Source organism: Homarus americanus, unplaced genomic scaffold, assembly GCF_018991925.1.
Source record: "Homarus americanus isolate GMGI-L3 unplaced genomic scaffold, GMGI_Hamer_2.0 scaffold40248, whole genome shotgun sequence".
Classification (NCBI taxonomy): Eukaryota; Metazoa; Arthropoda; class Malacostraca; order Decapoda; family Nephropidae; genus Homarus; species Homarus americanus.
Genome location: NW_024712526.1, coordinates 9,357,121 through 9,377,689, shown reverse-complemented (window position 1 = coordinate 9,377,689; position 20,569 = coordinate 9,357,121). Strand labels below are relative to the sequence as shown.

Here is a 20,569-nt window from a genome sequence, read left to right as displayed (position 1 = left end):
CAGGTCACCACATATCCTAGCTCCAACTTCTTCTAGATCCTTCAGGACTCTCTAAATTCTAAATCCTTCTAATTTTCCTCAGAATATCTTTCGTCTTACTAATTGCAGGTGTCCTCAGTCCCATAACTCCTCCAAAGCACAGGTGATCCTCCCAACTCTTATTAAACATTGCTAACTTCTCCTCTTTCTTTTCTCTTACCCGGCCCAAGTGGTCTACCTTCTGGTACTTTATTCCCCTCCCCTACTTTTATATTAACATCTCCCATTATAACTGGACATTTCTTAAATTACATAGATTCTTTTATCACCCCGTTGTCAGAATCACTTTACGCTTGTGTTGTGTAAAGGTGGATTTATTTACATGAGGTATTCTGGTCAGGTACTAGAGGCGAAGGAGGGCCATACGGACAGTCCAGTTACTTAAAGCCTTAAGGATGAAGCCTCCCAAGGAATGATTATGAGTCTACCACCAGGAGTCAGCGCTGGCAGGTGTACGTGCACGTATGCTGATTTATTACACTTCCTGTGCTTTCTCAATATCCTGTCGCTTGACCTGATATTTGCAAAAGTGATAGATAGATCAAATGCTGCTTCCTGACCATTACTTATCCCTGATAGGCCTAAAGATATTCAGATGTGTTCTGTTTATCGTTGTGATTTCCAGTGTCTTTGTTTTTACGATAAGAATGTAGTTTAAAGGTAATAAGACCAGTTGTTAAACTAGCTAAAAGTTTCTTTGATTTGAAATACGTCACAGAAGAAATTAGATTAGGAATCTTAAGAGAACTTTTATGCCTTGACTCGGGACCGTCATCACACACCAGAGGATAATGAAAACATAAACCGTGTAACAAAGCAAAGGCGGCATATTCTCATCTCTGTACGTTCTCCACTAAAGCTTCCTGGTGAACCCCGCCAAATGTTTCCACGTGACAGCTGGTGCAGAGGAAACTTGGCAAACTGAGATAAAAGTTAAGTCAGCAAGCGGGTGTTAGCTGAGCAAATTGTTGGCGGGAGAGTATATGAGGGAGACCCGGAAACTCCCACACCACGAACATGCTGGCCGTCTTTACCGGCAGGCATGAAGGTCCACGAGCTGAATGTTTATGAGAATTTTCCGAGAATCTCCACTATGTTGCAAATATCTTCCGTGCAAGCGCTCTTAGCGAAGGTCTTTTTGTCTTTTTATTCCCTAATATTTTGTTTAGTCCAAATTAAAAATTTTTTGATGTTAACCTTTGCTGCCATTTCGAAGTGTGTTTTGTGTAACACGGGAGGAGATGCTTCAGTCCCCGGGATATTTTGGGTGCACGTAGTCACCCAAAAAAATCCTGTCGCGAACCATGAACCCCGAGATTCAAACTCTTGAAGCATTTATGGACAGAATAATGTATCAGTGTCTACTGCTTCGGGTTCACGAGTCTGAATCTCGGGGTTCGTGGTTCGCGACAGGACTTTTTTGGGTGACTACCTCAGCAGCCACGCCTTGGGTGTAACCTCTAACGAAAACAATGTACTTTCGAGGAAATACCTTCAGGAATCAAACCATAACGCTTGTGAAGATAGAGCTAGACGAAAAGTTTATTTAGTAGTGATAATGAACGAAATATCAGCCACACACACTTAAGAAACAAATTAAACAACCAGTTTCCTTACCTTTATGAGTTTCGCCAAGTAATTTCAAGGCAATTACACATTTGTCAACTAATAACCCTGGCAGACAACTCACTATGGCCAGTTTCGCTATCTGGTAGTACAGTAGCCATGACAGACAATGAGACAATATACTGTAGCCAAAATTCCACTATTAAAGTAATCAAGGAATATTTAATAAGGAAGTTCAACTGACACATTTATTTTCAAAAAGTTACCGAAATTTTACTACAGCGTCACCTGTTACTTAGGGAGTGTACTACTCAGAGGGAAAGGATTGGGTAAACTAAAAAAAAATGCTACTCATAGAAAACGAATCTAAAAGCAATCATAGAAAACGATTATTTATTTATGAGTAACTATTTTTATTATAGTTAGAGCCAATGGCTCAATGTGACGAGATTATGTTAATACTATAGTAATGGCATACGTTTTATTTTAGCCAGAGCTACACTGTTCGGTAATGTTATGGTCAAAAATGTCTTAGTGTGGCCAAATGTTACACTGCGGGTTTTTAGGGGACTAAGGCAGTACAATGCTGTGTGTACGTCTATGAAACAGCTGATGGGGATTGCGGTGATGTACAGAAAGATTAGAAATAAAGAATGATAATAAAAAATAATAATAAAATGAAGTATAAACTGATAAAGATACAAATAAAACGAGACCAATATACTCCATAAGAAGATAATTCCAGGAACACTCCGTCTGTTAATCACAGAGGTCTCGCCATTGTCCTATACTGTACTAAATGGTGTCCTCTTTTATTCCAGGGAAGATCACCATAATGTAAACTTCACTCAGATTTAACAACAAACTATCGTCGAAATGGCAAGAATACGCCAACGCCCGTCTGTCTGAGAGGAACTGAGGTCATTACTTCAAGGTTGTAGCTCGAGTAAGTTTATTTACATACAAATTGCACATCAGTGTCTCATCACTCTTGCTGCCACTGGTTCTGCTTTCTTGAAACCACTCCCAGAGTCTCTTTCATCCGGACAATTTTACCGATGGTCGCATGAGGATGAAACTAATGCCCGATATCATCTGGCTATCACCAATCTTAATCTCTCTATAACTGTGTGTGTATCCCGTGTAATTGGCCGGAGATGGGCTGGTCCCTCCCTCAAGCCTTCCCACCTCCTAGTACGTCTGATTATTATTAAGCTCCTCCCACAGGCCGTCTCAACTCCCATTGTATTTGGATGGAAGGTTCCTGGGTTCTAGACTAGCCATCTCCTGACTTAAGCTTCCCAGCTTGAGGTGTATGATTCAGTCTCTCAGACTGACATGGGTTTGTCTATTTCACCCCCAAGATTTGTATATCTGCTGTCTTGGGCTGGTACCAAGACAAAACGTGACAAGGACATTTCCCCTCAGACTGCAGCCTCCACAATAACTCAACCCACCATAATTGCTACTGCAGGATAAATTTGTTTTCCCAAGAGTATAAACAAGAATGGCATAGTTAGATTGTGTTCTAAGAATTTGTCATGTTAATTTGAGAAATAAAGTAATCCCCATAGGTGTAAATGTGTTCTTGTATAGCTAGTAACATAAAGGTAACCTGTACTGTACTTAATATATGCAGAAATTAAAACCCAGGTTTCTATAGGATTTGCAAATGCTCTTTATTGTTAACAGGTTGTTCAATTACAGTACAGTAGTATACTGTATGCTGTTCAGGATGTGCTGTACAGTATATGTGTACAGTAGATGGAATCATTATCAAAATGAAAATACAGTATATTGTTTTTCGGTCACATTTATTTGTTTATCATCTTGATATTATTGATCAAGAAATAGACTAGTGAGGAATAACTAAAAAAAATTATAAAATTTCTAGTTAAGAAACCGTACATCTTCTTTTAGGTGGGTAATATTCCTTCATTTGTGGTCTAGGTCTTTTTCTCACTCTTACAAGCCTCTTCCTGATTTAGTGCAAATTGTCCAAAATCAACAGTAAACACAGTCTTTCACATCATTCACTGTCATTCATTCTTGGATTGCTGTAACAGATGTACTCAGCTATAGTGTTCTCCTTCTACAACAAGACCCCAGAATATCAGTTTGAGTTATCCCACTTGCTTCACACAACCTAGTATTACCCCTCTACTTTGAAGAACTACATTATATTTAGTGAAAATGAGGACTGACAAAACTAAATTTACAATACAAAATTTATTATATTCTACACATCACTTCACAAAATTGGGAACCTTATCCTCTCTAAAAAAAAACAGTTTGCTGCCAGTGGCTTCTTTGGTAAATAAGAGGAGAAAAATCTTGTGCTTACAAAATTAAACCTATTCTTCTAACAAGTCACATTACATCTTTGTAAACTCATTTACTAACCCATCACACATTTTCAATACACTGACCATTAATCCATGTCACACATACACAGTATATATTAGTGCAGATTACACATATAAAATATATACTTACCCATGCTACACACAGTATTGTACATACCAACCTACAGTATGTCACACAATTACACAAAACTGTACACAATATATCAATCCATGTCACAGAAAACATGAAAGATATTAACAACTATTAAACATACATAGTACAGTACTGCATATACAGTATTAATCAACATCACACTGTATACAGTTATTTTAATCCACGTTACACAAGAAAGTTAGAGTAGGTCCTTTAGGCCTGATAGCCTGTTAGGGGCAGTGCAGATGCAAAATACTGTGGACTAAGCTTAGTCTACAGAAACCTAAGTCTGGTCTACAGTGTATGTCACGTATACATAACACAGTATATAATATATATATATATATATATATATATATATATATATATATATATATATATATATATATATATATATATATATATATATATATATATATATATATATATATATATATATATATATATATAAATATTAACACATGTCACACATGCACAGTACATATTAACCTTTAACACACACACACACACACACACATGCAGTACAGGTACACAATAACATGTCACACACATACAGTACATAGTAACCAATGTCACATATACAGTACACTCTGCAAGGTAACCCATGTTACCCATATCCATTACTTAAAACCTGTCACACATACACAGTAAAGCCTTCCACCACACCCTCATTCTTTTTGTGTCCTCTTTTTTTGCTACCAGTATATCTCCTTTTCCCCCTTTTATTTCTCTTATTTGCAACTGGACATTGTTTTATCATCACATATCTCATGTTCAAATTTCCTTGTTTTGCCTCTTCAGCCTGTTTACGAGCACGGTACTCAACCCATCGATTCTTGCGGCCATCCACCTTGGTCACTTTGCGTACCTTTATGGCCGCTTCTAGCTCTTGCAGTTGACTAAGTGCAATCTTCTTCTCTTCATCAAGATTTCTCCTGGTCCTTCGAGCACCCCCTGGCAGTTCGGGTGGGTGTAGGGTGGTTCCCCTTGATGCAGGGCTGACAGAGGTACCGACGGAAGTCCGCCGTGTAGAATCATGTACCAGAATGGGACTTGTACCAGTGGAGACACCTCCACGAGGCTGAGCAACAGGAAGTATTATGATCTCATCATTGGTGGGAGAACTGCCACCCTCCAATGTGGCAGCAGAAGCCATCATGAGCCACAAGCCTCACAACAACCCTCTGAACCACTACACTTGCAATGCCTACACCACAACCTGCAAACAAAACAACACAAAAATCAATATTTTGATAGTAATTTAATTTAAGTTAGAATCATTAAAAGCAAACTTAACCTGCATACTTTCTTCTTATTTGTAGTATTCTCCAAAGCAGTACAAAGGCTTTGTCAAATAAAATTAAATTTGCTACATATAAACCTTAAAGTTAACAAGGACACTGTCATACTACATTAAAGAGAGAAAAAAAATTTTGGACATTTAGAAATAAGAAAAAATGAAAAAAAAAATTCAAATAAAAATTACACAAATGAAAAAATAAATAAAATAACCTTAACAAAACAAAGGTTGATGGAAAAACTAACAACAAAAATCTTCTCCCAGCATAAACTATCAAAGCATCACTGACCACCTAATGTGCTCAAAGATTCAATTGATATAATTATTTGATGAGGACTAAAGTGAACTTTGTTGAAGGGGAATATCAAATTAGCACACATCTGTTGCTAAAATTAGGAAGAGTAAATGAAAGCCAATGATGAAAGACTGTCGATCTTGATTTTGATCACCCTGTACTGTTAAGAAAAAGGGTTTGTAAAACATAAGATACAAGTACAGTACAGTATACTGTTTTCTATATAAAACATACACAATGATGAATGAAGAAATACCACTGCATCACTTCAAGGTCATAATTTTCCTTTCTCTTTTGATACCATAGATCTTTAAGAAGTAAGGCATAACAATAATTCTACAGGAAAACTCATAGAAATTTTGGTTACAAAATTTGAAAGATAACTTGCTATCAGTGAAAGCTTAATATCAATTTCTTTAAGTACTGTACAACATTTGTCGGTATTATTGCATAAGACATCCAGTACGGAGCATGGGCAAATTGGTAGCTATGTGCAATCAACAGTTTAGATAATTTTAAGACACTTTTCTTCTATGATGTTAGCCTCACAAATGACTTAAATATAGCGGGTAGGTTAGGTTGGGTAATTTTAGGTAATTTACGAGGGAAACATCATAGAAGAAAAGTGTCTTCAAATTATCTAAACCATCAGAAAAACACATCGCTCAACTCAAGAGCCTATTGGTTGAAAATGCAAATTTACCCATTTGTTTTTTAACATGAACAATGAAATCATTGTATTGTGTGTCCTAAAAGCTTTATAAGTATTTTCTGTTTAATATGGCAGAGGGTCAGGGGAGTGGAGGTTAATGTATAGGACTAACCCGAGGACGAGTTATTTTTATTACTGTTTATTTTCTTACATTATTTTCATCAGTGAGTTCTGATATGATTGTCATTTATTGTGGAAATTATTTGATTCATAGATAATTAGGTGCCTAGACTCGCGCACTAGTTTATCTTGCTGGTGCTTAACCGAGGCGCTTTTACCGCACCCGGGGCAGTTTGTTTTTCAGCATGTCGTGTGAAGGTTGTCGCCGGTCACACATGTACGTAATTTGCGAATTTAGGGATAAAGACGAGACCCTTCAATTGTTCAAAGACCACAGCGTTGTTCCTTTAAATAGAGACTGTCCACTCTGCGGGAATTCCTGTGCTTTGAGACCGGAAAGAAATTTGTTAATTACTTCCTTAACGCCGTGGCTCGACGTATCCTGTCATCACAATAAATCACTCCACCACCATGGCTGCATAGCGCCAATGCGGCTGTATCATCTCACGTCCAAAATGCCTCAAATTTCACCATAGGGGTGGAGCCCCCAGGTAAGAAAGTTAGGTAAGGTTAGGTAGGTTTGTTTGGTTAGGTCTGTTCTTCATACCCAGAAATGTTAAGTAGCTTTTATTTTAAAAATATCCTTTTTTTAACATATTTCCACAAACTACAACAGTGTCCACTATAATATAACAAGTGAAAATCCGGTGTTTTAAAAAAAAATCAACCAATTTCGCTCGTAGGTTAGTCCTATACAATTACCGGAGCCCCTTGGTTAGGAAGTTAGTTAAGGTTAGGTAGGTTTATTTGGTTGGTTAGGTCAGGTCAGGCTCTTACTACAGTACAATAATAAGAACATATTGTGAAAAAAAAAGAGAAACAAATCCGTAAACTTTTTCTGATGGTAGCAGTGTTCTCATACATTATCAGCTTGGTGGTAAGGTCAAACATCCACAAATAAGGTCACACCTATATCACTCATTGTAGCCATATGCCCTCAACCATTTTCATTATTACCAATTACCGATAACATAATACTAATAATAATCGAATACCAGACTTAATTACCCCCTTCGTTAATGCTCACATGACACAATTATACGAAAAAGACAATTTAAAAGTTCCAGATATAACCAGTGACCAACCAACAGTTCAAATACGTTCTAAACCTAAAATTACCTACTTAAGCTATCAAAAACTTACGGTGGTCATTTTGAGGCATCAGCTTACTCTATTCATCACCTAGAATAAATTTGAATTAAGTGGTTTACAAGTAACAAATTAAAATGATTAAGCTTGGCGCACCTCCACCTGTTAGTAAACACTGAATGGTCGGTTATTTTGTGGGTCCTCTCTCTTCTCCATAAACTACTAAACCAACCAGACCAATTAAATGTACTCAATTCACTTTAATATTAATATCTTTAAGGATAATTCTATAGCATGGATATATATATAGTTTAAGGTGTATAATCTCCATGAGGAAATTTGTGGTTGTAACAGAATTATTGTCGAGATCTTTTTAATTTATCTATTTCTTCAATAAATATATAAAACAATAAAGCACTGATACGAAGCTTTATATTGCACATGCATTTAATACATATAAGTTATCCTTACTGCAGGAATATTGGTGTTGATTGAGACTATCCCTGTTTGGTCTTCGCCTTACAAGAAGACTGTAATAATCGATAGGCAGGGTGGATTGTAGATATTACCACTGAACACAATAGGGAAACATTTGTCACAATAAAACTAAATATCATATACCTATGTGCATATATTTACAATCTGGGGCAGGTAAAAGGAAAACCTTCATCTGTACAGTACGGGTACAGTATTTTGCCCTCAATTAAAAAAAAAATGGGGGATTAATTGCTCATTCCAAATTTGTTAAAATGTTTTCTGATTGGAAACTAAAGATCATTATTTGTCAAGTAATGAGATAAAACAATAACAATTATACCAATAAAACTACATCAATTTACATTCTATAATGTGGGTGGGGGAAGGGGGGAGGAATAGCTTTGTTGGGAGCTAAAATATTGATCACCATCCCATATCACCTTAGCAAGATAGTGTGCACAAGCTGTTCAAAAAATCTAGAGAATGGCAAATGGGAACAGCAGTGAGAAAAAAAACGAGATTTGAGAATTATAAAGTATTGTATACCTTCACATACAGTATAAAGATCGGAAAATGCTCCTTCAACTTTATAAATCTTTTGTGTGTCCCAGTCTGAATTGCTGTACTTTATACAAGCATGAAAACCTTACCTCCAGAAAGGCCTAACATCCCTAGAGCAGGTGCAACACAGAGTAACTAAGATGATTCTGGAACTATATCATCTCAATTATCCAAGTAGATTGAGGGCCTTAGGAGAAACAACTCTTCACACAAGACACAATAAGGCAGATCTCATGGAAACATTCAATACATTGAGGATGGACAAATATGTACTTGGTGGCTAGACCATGAACTTGAACGATCAGCATGCCCAAGATACTTCCCTGTTGAACCTGTTACTCTTCAAAAAGGGAGACTGGAAGGAACGGTTTCTATTAAAAGCTAGAAATTGAGACATGCTACACCAGCATCTATACACATTACCTTCCAGTTGTTCTATTTTCTCAACAACTACCAAGTGGGAGAAATGGGCGATATACAAGCAGCTTGGTTACACTGTCATAAAATGGGTTTCAGGATCAATCCCCATTTATAAACTAATATCCTAAAGCTGGGCAGTTCACATATTAGACGCTATCTAGAACCTGGGAGGTGGTGGTCCTATAAATATTACACTAGTACTGTGATATTTACTGGATGTACAGTATTGTCTTAATAATTTTACGGAAATTCTAAGTTTGAAAAGTAGACATTCACACTAAGGAGAGATCTAGGCATAGCAGTTATTGAGAATGAAGGCCTCATTCAATGTTATTGACAAAGCAGATGCACTTAATGAAATTGATCTGGTAATGAGCAGTTAGTAAAAAAAATATATTTACCATAAAGCAGTTTTAAAATCAGTCTGTTATTTAAAGACAGAAAAAATGATTACCATCAATAAAATAGTGTATCCCTTGAACTGATTACTGCCAAAGTCTACAAATTTCTTCCTCTACCTCTATAAATGAAGTCCTACAGTATTGAAATGCCCAAATAAAACTGAAGTTACTGCCTTAAAATCAAGACTCAACTACTATTTCCGAGAACTTCATGTGAACAAAGAGGGCTGCTGGTCTCCATATCGATTTAAAACAATTCACATTAATTTACTCATCAAGTTGACATGACTGAAGGTTTTTACTTCCTCTCTGCAACACACTGGTCAGGACATTTGCCCTTGATGAAGTTAAAAGACCCAAAGAGAATATGAAGAGGCACTGTAATAAGAGATCCCTGTTTTATCTACTACAGTCTGAATCAAACTACAGTAATGGGAAAAACTGATGTGATTCTGATTAAAAAAGAAAAAATACAGATTGACAAAGATCAAATTAAATAAAATAAAAAATTAATATCACATAAATCCAGACAATGTATCAAACTAGCTCACACATCAGTTGAATCAGTGTAGTCTTCAGTCAGATCAGTTGAATCAGTGTAATCTTCAGTCAGATCAAAATGAAAACCCAGAACATGCTTTTATTATGGAGTTAGGTTAATAATAATAATGCACTACAGTATAAATTGATAATTGTTTATTGAACATCAATACTCAACTACATACAAACTGTAACTGCATTAAATGACACAAGATGTAAACCTTATCAAGCTACTTTAGGATTACACATTTGTGCAATGGATAGTGTTTCCAAGACTGCAGCACAAAGTAGGGGATAAATGTCCAATCATGACCCTTGTTTTCCAGTGTAGCAAAACAGATTCACCATACAGTATACCATTCTTGCATAAAATGCTCAGTCATATACATAAACCTACACGCATACAAATAGAGGTGACTGGTCAGACAGGAACTAATCCTAATGGACCCCAACCTAACCATTAGGACCAAGACCAGCCCTAATGGTTAGGTTTGGTTATGTTATGGTCTATAAAGAATGGAGGCCAGTTAACCTGCAACCCAAATAGTTTAGGATTTTGCCAAAATAAACTGAACTAAAATAATCTAATGAACATCAAGAGAAGCATGAGTTACAGCCAAGCCAAGCATTAAGATACTAAAGTTATATAAACATAAGAAAATGAAATTCTCAGAAAAAATACTTGTACACAGAAATGCAAACTTAAACAGGAGCATGTACACTTCTTTATGGAATGCAAATATTTACATACCTATATCTGGCTAATCATTCAATAAATACTAAACTGTGAGAAAATAAACTCTGTAGTCATACAGAAAACAACACTACAGTTTATTAATGCAACCAGATGAAAAATGTAAAGTTTACATGACAGATATAAGTTTGAACTAACTGGGGATTCTTGTTTAAACTTTTATCATTCAAATCCTTTTTATCAATCTGAAGAGAAAGAACTATTTTTAACATAAATCCACTTAATGATGCTCTGATTGTTAATGTTTAATGGCTTGTGTCTGACTGCTGCACTTAAAATAATGTACAGCCTTTGTTTAATTTATCCACATAGGGCATACAGTTGGGGGAAAATATTCTGCCCATATTGCTGCAGCTAGTGGAAACATGCGGCAATTCTCTTGAAGTAGTAGTAAACTTATAATTTATGAATCAGAAGTGAAAATAAGCAAGTGGTTTCATCCAAATGCCACCCTCACTATAGCTCAAAGCTGGTTCATTTATAAAGGTTTGCTACGTGCTCTGTTTACTACTACGAGAGGGTTGCCGGATGTTTCCACTGGCCAAATAATGTGGGGCAAAATATTTTTCCCCAATCAGTTAAAACACAAATACTTCTAAAACCAATTAAAATTCAATCCATAATTCCCAACTTTTAACTACAGTACAGTATTATTATGGTCAGCCGCACCCTACACACATGGGAACCAAAGGACCAACAGTGCATCATGATCAACTCTCCAGGTCGGAACTTTTCACACCAACATTATAATGAGTCAAATTACGCAAACTGCACAGGAATCACTGAATTATTCCCAATAATGCTGGATCATAGACAACAGCCTCACAGTCACCGGGGGAAAAACATCTGCATCAGGAGCGGATTAGTAGAACCACGCTCTATAAAAAGTTCTGACATCTCCCTGAATATTTAGCATTATTTGTTTCCTACACAAAATCATTCTATACATTTCCTTACTTATCTATGGTTTATAAATTTTCTTCATTCAGTATGTAAAATTTAAGAAGAAAATTTTGATATGTACTCGGAAGACATTAAACACTAATAAATGTACAGTTTGAAATAAAAAGCCACTCTAGAAATTAGTAGAATCACATGCAGTTCAAGCAAACACTAATTTCTTGAACAAAATCGTAGAAAATCAGTTGAAATATGTAAAGAACTTACAAAAAAAAAAAAAATAGACTGAAAGGTCAACAGAGAACTATTAAATAGAAATACATACTAAAGACAAACAATATTTAGTACTGTTTACTCAAAATACTTCTGATAATTCTGGGTATTAAATATGAAATAACAGAACGAGTCTAAGGAGGTAACCGACCAACTGAAGAGAACAAACTGTTGTGAATGTCAAGGAGAATCTTTACTCTATTATAAGGCGAGTTATTCTTAAATGAACAATATCTTTTCAATCACATTTCTCAGCATAATTCCATGGGATGAACAGGCAATTAAAAAGAGTGAAAAAAATGGGTTCTCACAACTAGCTACAGTTTTTCAGTAATCATTTATATAAATGCATGGATATCTGTTAATGCTATTGCTTCACTGTTAGTGTATAAAGTGCAGGTCAAATGGTCCTCAAGTCTTCATACACTCTGAACCTAACCCAACTCTTGATTCGGGCCTATTTTGGACTGGGCCCCAATCCTAATACAGAACTGTAGACACAATAGTTTGGGGACCTATTAAGATTGGGGCCCATTTAACCAATTCTATTTGTATTCATAGTTACTGGGATGTAAACAAACCTAAAGACAATTCCTATAAGCCTTTTCCCAGAATAATGCAGGATAGCTGGAGCCAAGAACATCACAGACTCTCCCATCATTCACTGTCCTGCATTCTCTACAACTAATGTAACAGATATGCTCTACATCTAGTGAGAAAAAGTGACAGTGAATCACCAGAGAGCTTGTGGTTAATAATCTACATTTTGTGGCTGATCATACTTGCGGTTTCTTCATTGAGAAAACGAGAATCTTGGTGATATATGATTAAGAGAATGATTGATGACGAGGTGAAAAGGAAATATCATAAAATAAGAGAAGAGACAAACAGTAAATTCCACTTCCTCAAACCATCCAGCACTGTGCTGTATATACCAATCACATAGTGTCGGTACATGGCTGGGAAAACTAGGCAATGAATGGTTTTGGAAGATGGACGTGCTACTGTTGTGCAATGCTTGGGTGATGTATAAAACGACAGAGGTAAAGTAAGCAGTCACGAGCACTGGAGTTAAGGGAACAGCATAACAGAACATTTGCCTCCAAAAGTTTGTAGGAATCAATAACAAGGAATTATGGCAGTGTCTGTAATGCCCATGATTCTATCCATCTTGCACCTCAGCAGATAAAGATTTGCAATAGAGGAAAAAAAAAGAAGTATTTCTAAATTCTACTACTAATGGTAATGGTGCCTCAAACAGCAAAAGATGAAAAGCATATTACTGAGAAGATGAGGAAAGTATTTCAGTAAAAATTCTGTTTAGCTCGACAGTCTTACATCTAATAATATTTTGATGGATTCTTCAACAAAAGTTTTTTTTTTTTTAAACACAGAATGCAAATGAGAGAGAGATAGAATATGTGTGTAAACCACTAAAGGTACATACTACATGGATCAACCAAAACTACTTCAAGTATGCTATGTTGTGGATACGTTTGGCTGGATCGTGTTATCAGTTTCAAAGTACTTTTCAATCCTGCTTCTGCCTTACTGCCTGATAGGAACTAGATTCTAATCATTAAACTTAACTGGCTGAAGATCCCAGGAAAAGACCAAAAGAATAAAAACCAGACTGTAAAATAAACCTTTACTTGTTATTTGTCATAATTTCCTCAAACTTCACACACACATCAAAGATTATTACATGTTTTTATTTGATTTTTTGTTTCTTTTTATCCTGACACCAGTTTAATCCTAACCTTAAATTTTATATTTTGGCACTACAAGTAAAATAAAATTAGGAACATTCTGAAAATACAATATTCAGTACTTCTATAAGAAGATATGCAATTACAAATATGTAGCTGCCTAGTACGATTACCAAGCATACCACAAAACACTACAACTTACAAAAATTCTACAAAAAAGTCGGTAAAAACACACATACACACACGCACACACTTGCACATCACTTCCTTATGATCAGAGTGAGGTAGGCTCTTACACAGTCACCACTCCACAGATAAGGAGTTTCTTACATTTGGAAGAGAAAAAAATCGTTAAAGCATTTCTGGAGGTGTGCTGACAAGAACAAGGGTAAAACACTTTATTCTGACAGCCTTTCCATTCAATTTTATAAAGTTAAAAGCTGGAAAGTAATACCAGCAGCAGAAGTTCAGGGAGCATAATGGCAATACTTAATGTTCAAAGTCACCAGATAATTACCATTCTTTTAACAGATGGGCATAAACATAGTGTATACTTTCCATTGATAAGTACTGTAAACTTTAATATAGGTAGTACAGGTTGACAACCCTTTATCCGAAATTCCAAAAACCGAAAAGCTCTGAAAACCGAAAGTTTTTTTTTTGTGGGGCATTTTTTTTTTAAACAGGGATTAGCCCACCCGGGCATAGATCACTGACCCACATCGGGGCCTGGGGAGCGAAAATGTAATAGTAATATTAATTATAATAATAATAATTATTCATAGTAAATAAAAATTTTAATAAAAAATACACCAAAATAAAATAATAATGATAACAATAATAATAATAAAATATAATAAAAAAATTATTAATAATAATAATAACAATAATACGGTAATAATAAAATAATAATAATAATAAAGAAATACAAGAATGAAAAAAGATCAAAAGTGAGAAACACGACCTAGACCTATGAATTATTATTATTATTATAATTTTTATTCTATTTCCCCCCCCCCAGGTCCCAATGGGTCAGTGACTTGTGCCCGGGTGGGCTAAAAAAAAATCTGAAAACCGAAAAATTCCCAAAACCGAAATGCCTCTGGCCCCAAGGATTTCGGATAAGGGATTGTCAACCTGTAATCTCATAAGACTGAAGTATAGTATCTGTACGAGACTTCAGTATTTTAAAACTTCCACAGTAATGCCTCTTTTTTTAATTACTAACCTGAAGGACCCTGGAACCATCATGGTCATACAAAAACAATGATTTGTATAAAACTGTGAAGCAGACTTGAGATGTTCAGAGAAGTATTTAGTACTTATATGTAAAGGAGTCTCACATTTCATCAAATTTTGTGTTCAACTTTTGGGTTGATTTATACATCATACCTTGCTATGAGACTTAATTACACATCAAGTTTTCGTATTATTTGAGAATATTTATACAGTATCTGCCTTTAGCTTCAGGTTAGACTTACGAGCTGTCATGTACACTATTTTGAGCAACGTGTATGAGGTGTAAACATGTCTAGCCAAGTTCAACATAAACTCTGAAAACTGATGTGTAACCATATCTCAAAAATCAATGAAAAATTAAACTACTGTACTGTACTGCATTACCAAGACACGTGTTGTTAGCTTGCTTCATCATCAACCCTCCGTCCAGCTTACTCTATGAGAGCCAAGATAGAACAGTTTTAAACCAGAAAATAGATTGGTAATATATTCCATCTGCAACACTGTAATTTAACACATATATATACAGTACCTCAGTATTGATTAAGTACTCACATTTTATTAAACTAGTTCAATAACGTCACTAAGTCAAAAGTGAGCATCATGTACGTACACAACTTATCAGAATTATTGTCTGAAAACTTACTTGTATATCGACTGAGAGAGAAACTTCTATAACAAATGGAACTGCAAGCATATGTTAAGTGATACGATGAAATTATAATTGGTAAAAAAAAAAAAAAGCACCTGAGAACAAGACCTTCAAAATTAATCTTTCTTTTTGGGTTTCTTAGGGTTGCGTGACCGTGACTTGGCCTTACACAGCGGGCAGATGGGAGCGTTACGGTGGATCTGTTGATGACAGCTCAGGCAAGACTTCATGGGAGGTGGCTGTTGTCTGTAATTAAATACAACAAATTACAACTTGTGCCTAGAATGCATCATAATAATACAAAATTAATGACGAAATTATATTTTTTTCCTAACTATCTACAGTATTACCTTCACTCCTCTCCCACTCATACATAGCAGATCAAAGGATAAAGAAATCACAAAGAAGAAGAAGGGAAACAGACAATGAAAGGAAAGGCCAATGACAACTACAGTGCCTGAAATATCCTTTTTTATAAACTGTACTGTATTCTATGGCCCTTTGGGGAACTCTCATCTGAAGGGGCAGCCATAACTAAAAAACAAACTGACCACCCAATCACCTCACATCTCCTTTGTCATCTCTATCCCCCCTTATTTCCTCTTCATTGTACTTTTCCATCTCCCTGTCATTAACTAACTCACCTGCTACATTTACCCTATACAAACCTCTTTACTGTTCTCTCCTCCTGCATCCTTCTTACATGTCCATACCCTCTCAGTCAACCTCTTTCCATCATCTTATCATTTTTACTTAATAGTACTCTCAAATATTTTAAATCTTTAATCTCCTCTAGAATTTATACTGTCATTATTATTTTACATTTTAATTCACCAGGTCTTTCTTTACCATTACCTTAGTCGTCTTAGTATTTTCCTTCCACCATACATTCTGTTAAAAGGTTTTCATTACATTTTGTAATCCCTGTTCCCTCTTCACATAATTAACTCAAGATGTTGTCCAGTACCAGTAACTCTTACCTTTGTCTCTGTCACCGCTATACCCAGTGAACAATAACACGCACCTCGCATCCCTGTCTCGCTCCCACTTTCACCTAGAATCTCTTACTTAGTGCTCTATTTACTCTCGTAGAATACCTTCCTGCATCAACCAGTTCACCTCCTAGTCCATAATTCATCAATATCTCCCATTGTGCCTCTTCATCCATCCTACCATATACTGTACCTTCTTCAGATCATTAAATATTGCATATCATTTCCTCTTTTCCTATATAACTGACTTCTCTCTCTCTCTCTCCATATAATCTGTGAGATGGGGGTCTCACATCTAATGGAGCTTCGATATAAAAGAATTTCATTTATATTTAGTTCATTAAATAGAAGTTTCACTGTACAACCATTTTTTTTACCTGAAGGCTGGAGTGGGTGGCCCTGGTGGAGGAGGCAGTGGTCGCTGATCAGCTTTGTGAGGAGTTGTTCGAAGAGGTGCTTGCAGGGGGGCTTGAGGGGACAAAAAGGAAGGTGGGGCACTCATGGCACTCAGGGAAGACAAACTCAGGCCACCACCACGAAGGTCATCATGATCCATGTTCCACTCAACTCCTGCCTTCTCAAAGAAACTGAAAATAACAAATGTCTTAATATATATATAATTTCAATAGTAATTCTGCAAATGTAGGCTGAGGTTTTAGCTACTCACACTAATGGTTGTTAGTTGTATCTATATAGTATCTATGTAACAATATAATATAAATATTTTGGCAGCGTTACTTAAGAACAGAAGGAGTTAATCTTCTTAAGTGTCATATACAGGTACACTCACTATTAAAAAAACTATGTTAGTTATATTTTCAGAGTAATGTAATAAAAGGTCATTTCACCCTTTAAATTATAATAAAATTTTTAACCCCTTCACTACTGGGATGCCACATTTAATATTTTATTTAGGTTAAAAGTTCAACAACTTTATGCTAACTGTAAAATACACAAAAAACTTCTAAAACTTAAAACAAATCTTGTACAGTAGAACGTTGATATAACGCGAGATACTTTCCAAGAGAGGTCGCTTTAAACCGAATTGGCACTAAATCGACGTGTTGTTTCAATGGAATAATTTAGTTTGGTACTTGAAGGAAACACAAAATACTAAAAAGACTGAGTCTACCCAGATGTACCTCAGGCCATCTCCTAGAATAAACAAAACATTGATTTTTGTAGTATTATGTTAAAACAAACACTCATAAATCAACACAGCTAAAATTAAGGGATGCGAAATGGTCTATTTACTGGCTGGGAAGATGGGGGGGGGGGAGGGAGGTGAGGTGATATGTTTGAAAGTTGATGCCAAGGTTTAGTGCTTATTTATTTATTTATCTGTCCTTTAGAGTGACTAAGTTTTTCTCTTATAAAATGTCAATGAACTGACAAGGAGAATATAATTAACATTGCTGGCACCGAAGGTCTAGTGAAGTATTTATTTGTTTATTTATATCCTTTAGCTTGAGTTTAATGTTTTTGCTTATAAAATGTCACAGAAGTGACTGGGGAGAATATAATTTACATTGCTGGAATTCTTATAAGATAATGATTAATTTGACAATAATCATGCTATAGTTTGCACTTGACAAAAATTTTAGTAATCATTTAGTACATTATTTTGAGTACATGTACAGTACAGCTTTGCCCTTAATAATAATAAACAGTGTAGCATGAGCAGAGAAACATTAGGCGCAAAATTTTAAAATGATGCGCTAGATTGACTCATGCAAAATAGGAAAGATTCACTTTAAATTAAAACATTGTCCTTAATTGTGGGTGTCGCTTTAAATCAATAATCTTAAATTGAATCACTTTAAATCAACGTTCTACTGTACAGTAGTAAATAGCATGTGAAACTATTTCACTTACATATTCCCCATTTTCTCCTTAATCATTTACTCTACTCTTCCCTCCTATAACCTAGGCTGCCTTTATCTGGACACCAAACACACATTACCTTTACCTCTATAACACAGTACAGTACCAAGAGATACTTACTCAGGAGGGACGGGGTCGTCTTCGGCAGCTAAATTTGGTAGATTGAGATCATGGCCCAGCTGTTGTGTTGCTATACGGCTCACCTCCTGCTTGAGGGGATGGTACTCATCGTAGAGCCTCCGCGCGTGCTCCAGACTCTTATTGCGAAGGTCTTCGGCTGATTTTATGATGCTTTCCATCTGGGGAAAGGTATAGGCTTAATCATTAATGGTATGGAATATTATTTTCTACTAAATATCACCTTTTGTTTATCTTTTCAGTATAAACTATACTGTATGTACTATATCAGAGATTATGTTCTAAATTAGAAACCTTAAGAATGTAACAATTCAGTTAATCTGGTTCCCACATGTTACAGCTCAAGTACTCTAAGCTCCACATGTCACAGCTTAAGTATGCTAAGCTCCACATGTCACAGCTTAAGTACTCTAAGCTCCACATGTCACAGCTTAAGTACTCTAAGCTCCAGATGGTACTAACCGCATTGATGTCAGCATGAATCTGGCGGAGCTCCTCCACATGCGCCATCTTCTCCTGCAGCAGCAACTCCATCTCTGCCCTGTACTCCGCTAGACTGGCTTCCTCCGCCTGCACGACCTCTACCTCCTGGGCCAGTCTCCCTCGCAGCCGTTCCACTGCAACAACCTTGGCCCTGAGAAGTAAATTTTGTTGATTGGGGTTATATTGAATTAACCCTAGGGTCTGTCTGGTTTATGGAAATTTGTCTTACAGATGAATGAAGTACAGCATAATGTCTTGCACGTTTAGTATGGCCTTTTCAATGATTAGTGAAATGTACATATACTGAATTTTTACATCATTTAGACAATGGTAAAAGTTGTGTTTTAGTTCTAACAGCAGAGAAAATAAATCAACCAGACCTAACTAACCTACAATAGTCTAAATCCAAATGTTACATATGGTAATACTAATATTTATTTTCTTAGTAAAATGATCAAAACAGGTTTACAGTTTGAAAGGCATGTCTATAAACTATGCAGTTATACAAGTCAACATGAATATAGACAATTCTAGGTACAGTAAACAGTGTAAACAAGCCGTGGAAGTATACAGTATCCTGTGTACCTAGAGAGTACAGGTATACAGCAATAATAAACAAGGTAATGATATTCAACAAAGCTGTCAGATGCTTATTTAAGATGAGAGGCAAGGTTCAATTTATCTTGTTTATGAAGGGAATTGACAATACTTCCCAGACATGCTGGATGTAAACAATAGTGTATGTGTCACAAGTATTAGCCAATATACTTGAATACCAACTACCTGCTAACAACCCATAAACAATTTATACCAACATAAGACGTACACATAAACAAGAGATCCAATTAAGATAAAACATTTTAATCAGTAAAAAATATCATACAAGTTTATACAGATTCACAATATAATTAAACAGTACAGATAAACAATGGTAATTAGTAAGGTGATTAAGAATTACCCAAGAAAGCCACTAAAAGTCCGACTACATTAGTTTCTAAATTTTAATCTAACAAATGAGGAAATGACAAGGATACCATTTCTCTTCTGAATTGTTTTTACAAATTCAACCAAGGGGTCAGTAGTGGGCACTAACAGGGCCACACCTGGGGGGGCCAACAAACGTAAAAACTTTTGTTTCTAAACTATTTATTCTTCCAAGGCCTTATTGAAAAATGTCGCTGCACTAAACCAAGTCAATTAATGTACCAAAATATTAATTTCAACCATGTAGTTGTCCATCTCGGTTCTCAACTGATAGTTTGGTCAAAATTAAATCCAGGCTTGAAAGAACAGCTTCAATATGTCATACTCAGAGGATTCATTTCTCTACTCTCAAACCGAAAACTGAAAAAACTATGATTAATTAAACAAATTACCCCAGACATACACTATACCTTATGTCTTTAAGGGCCTCCAGCTTCATGAAGACGGCTCTCTCTCTTTCGTCTGCCATTCCGCCTGACATGTTTGGTAAACAACCATTAGTGTCAATTCACCGCTGAAATAACTTTGGAAACGAAAATAAG

The 20,569-nt window shown here is 35.8% G+C and overlaps 1 protein-coding gene and 1 long non-coding RNA gene across 2 annotated transcripts; both read right to left on the bottom strand.

Annotated features, from left to right (window-relative positions):
- Positions 1–3,402: 3,402 nt before the first annotated feature.
- Positions 3,403–8,079, bottom strand: LOC121862319. The gene is made up of 2 exons (XR_006088212.1): positions 7,675–8,079; positions 3,403–5,323 (listed from the first exon to the last, which is right to left on the bottom strand). It is a non-coding gene; the product is annotated as an uncharacterized LOC121862319 (long non-coding RNA).
- Positions 8,080–15,032: 6,953 nt separating this feature from the next.
- On the bottom strand, positions 15,033–20,532 carry LOC121862314 (zinc finger C4H2 domain-containing protein-like). The gene is made up of 5 exons (XM_042360476.1): positions 20,438–20,532; positions 19,023–19,194; positions 18,543–18,721; positions 16,916–17,125; positions 15,033–15,792 (listed from the first exon to the last, which is right to left on the bottom strand). Exons 1-5 carry the CDS (start codon positions 20,506–20,508, stop codon positions 15,663–15,665), a joined length of 762 nt encoding a protein of 253 aa, XP_042216410.1. The 5' UTR covers positions 20,509–20,532; the 3' UTR covers positions 15,033–15,662.
- Positions 20,533–20,569: the final 37 nt, after the last annotated feature.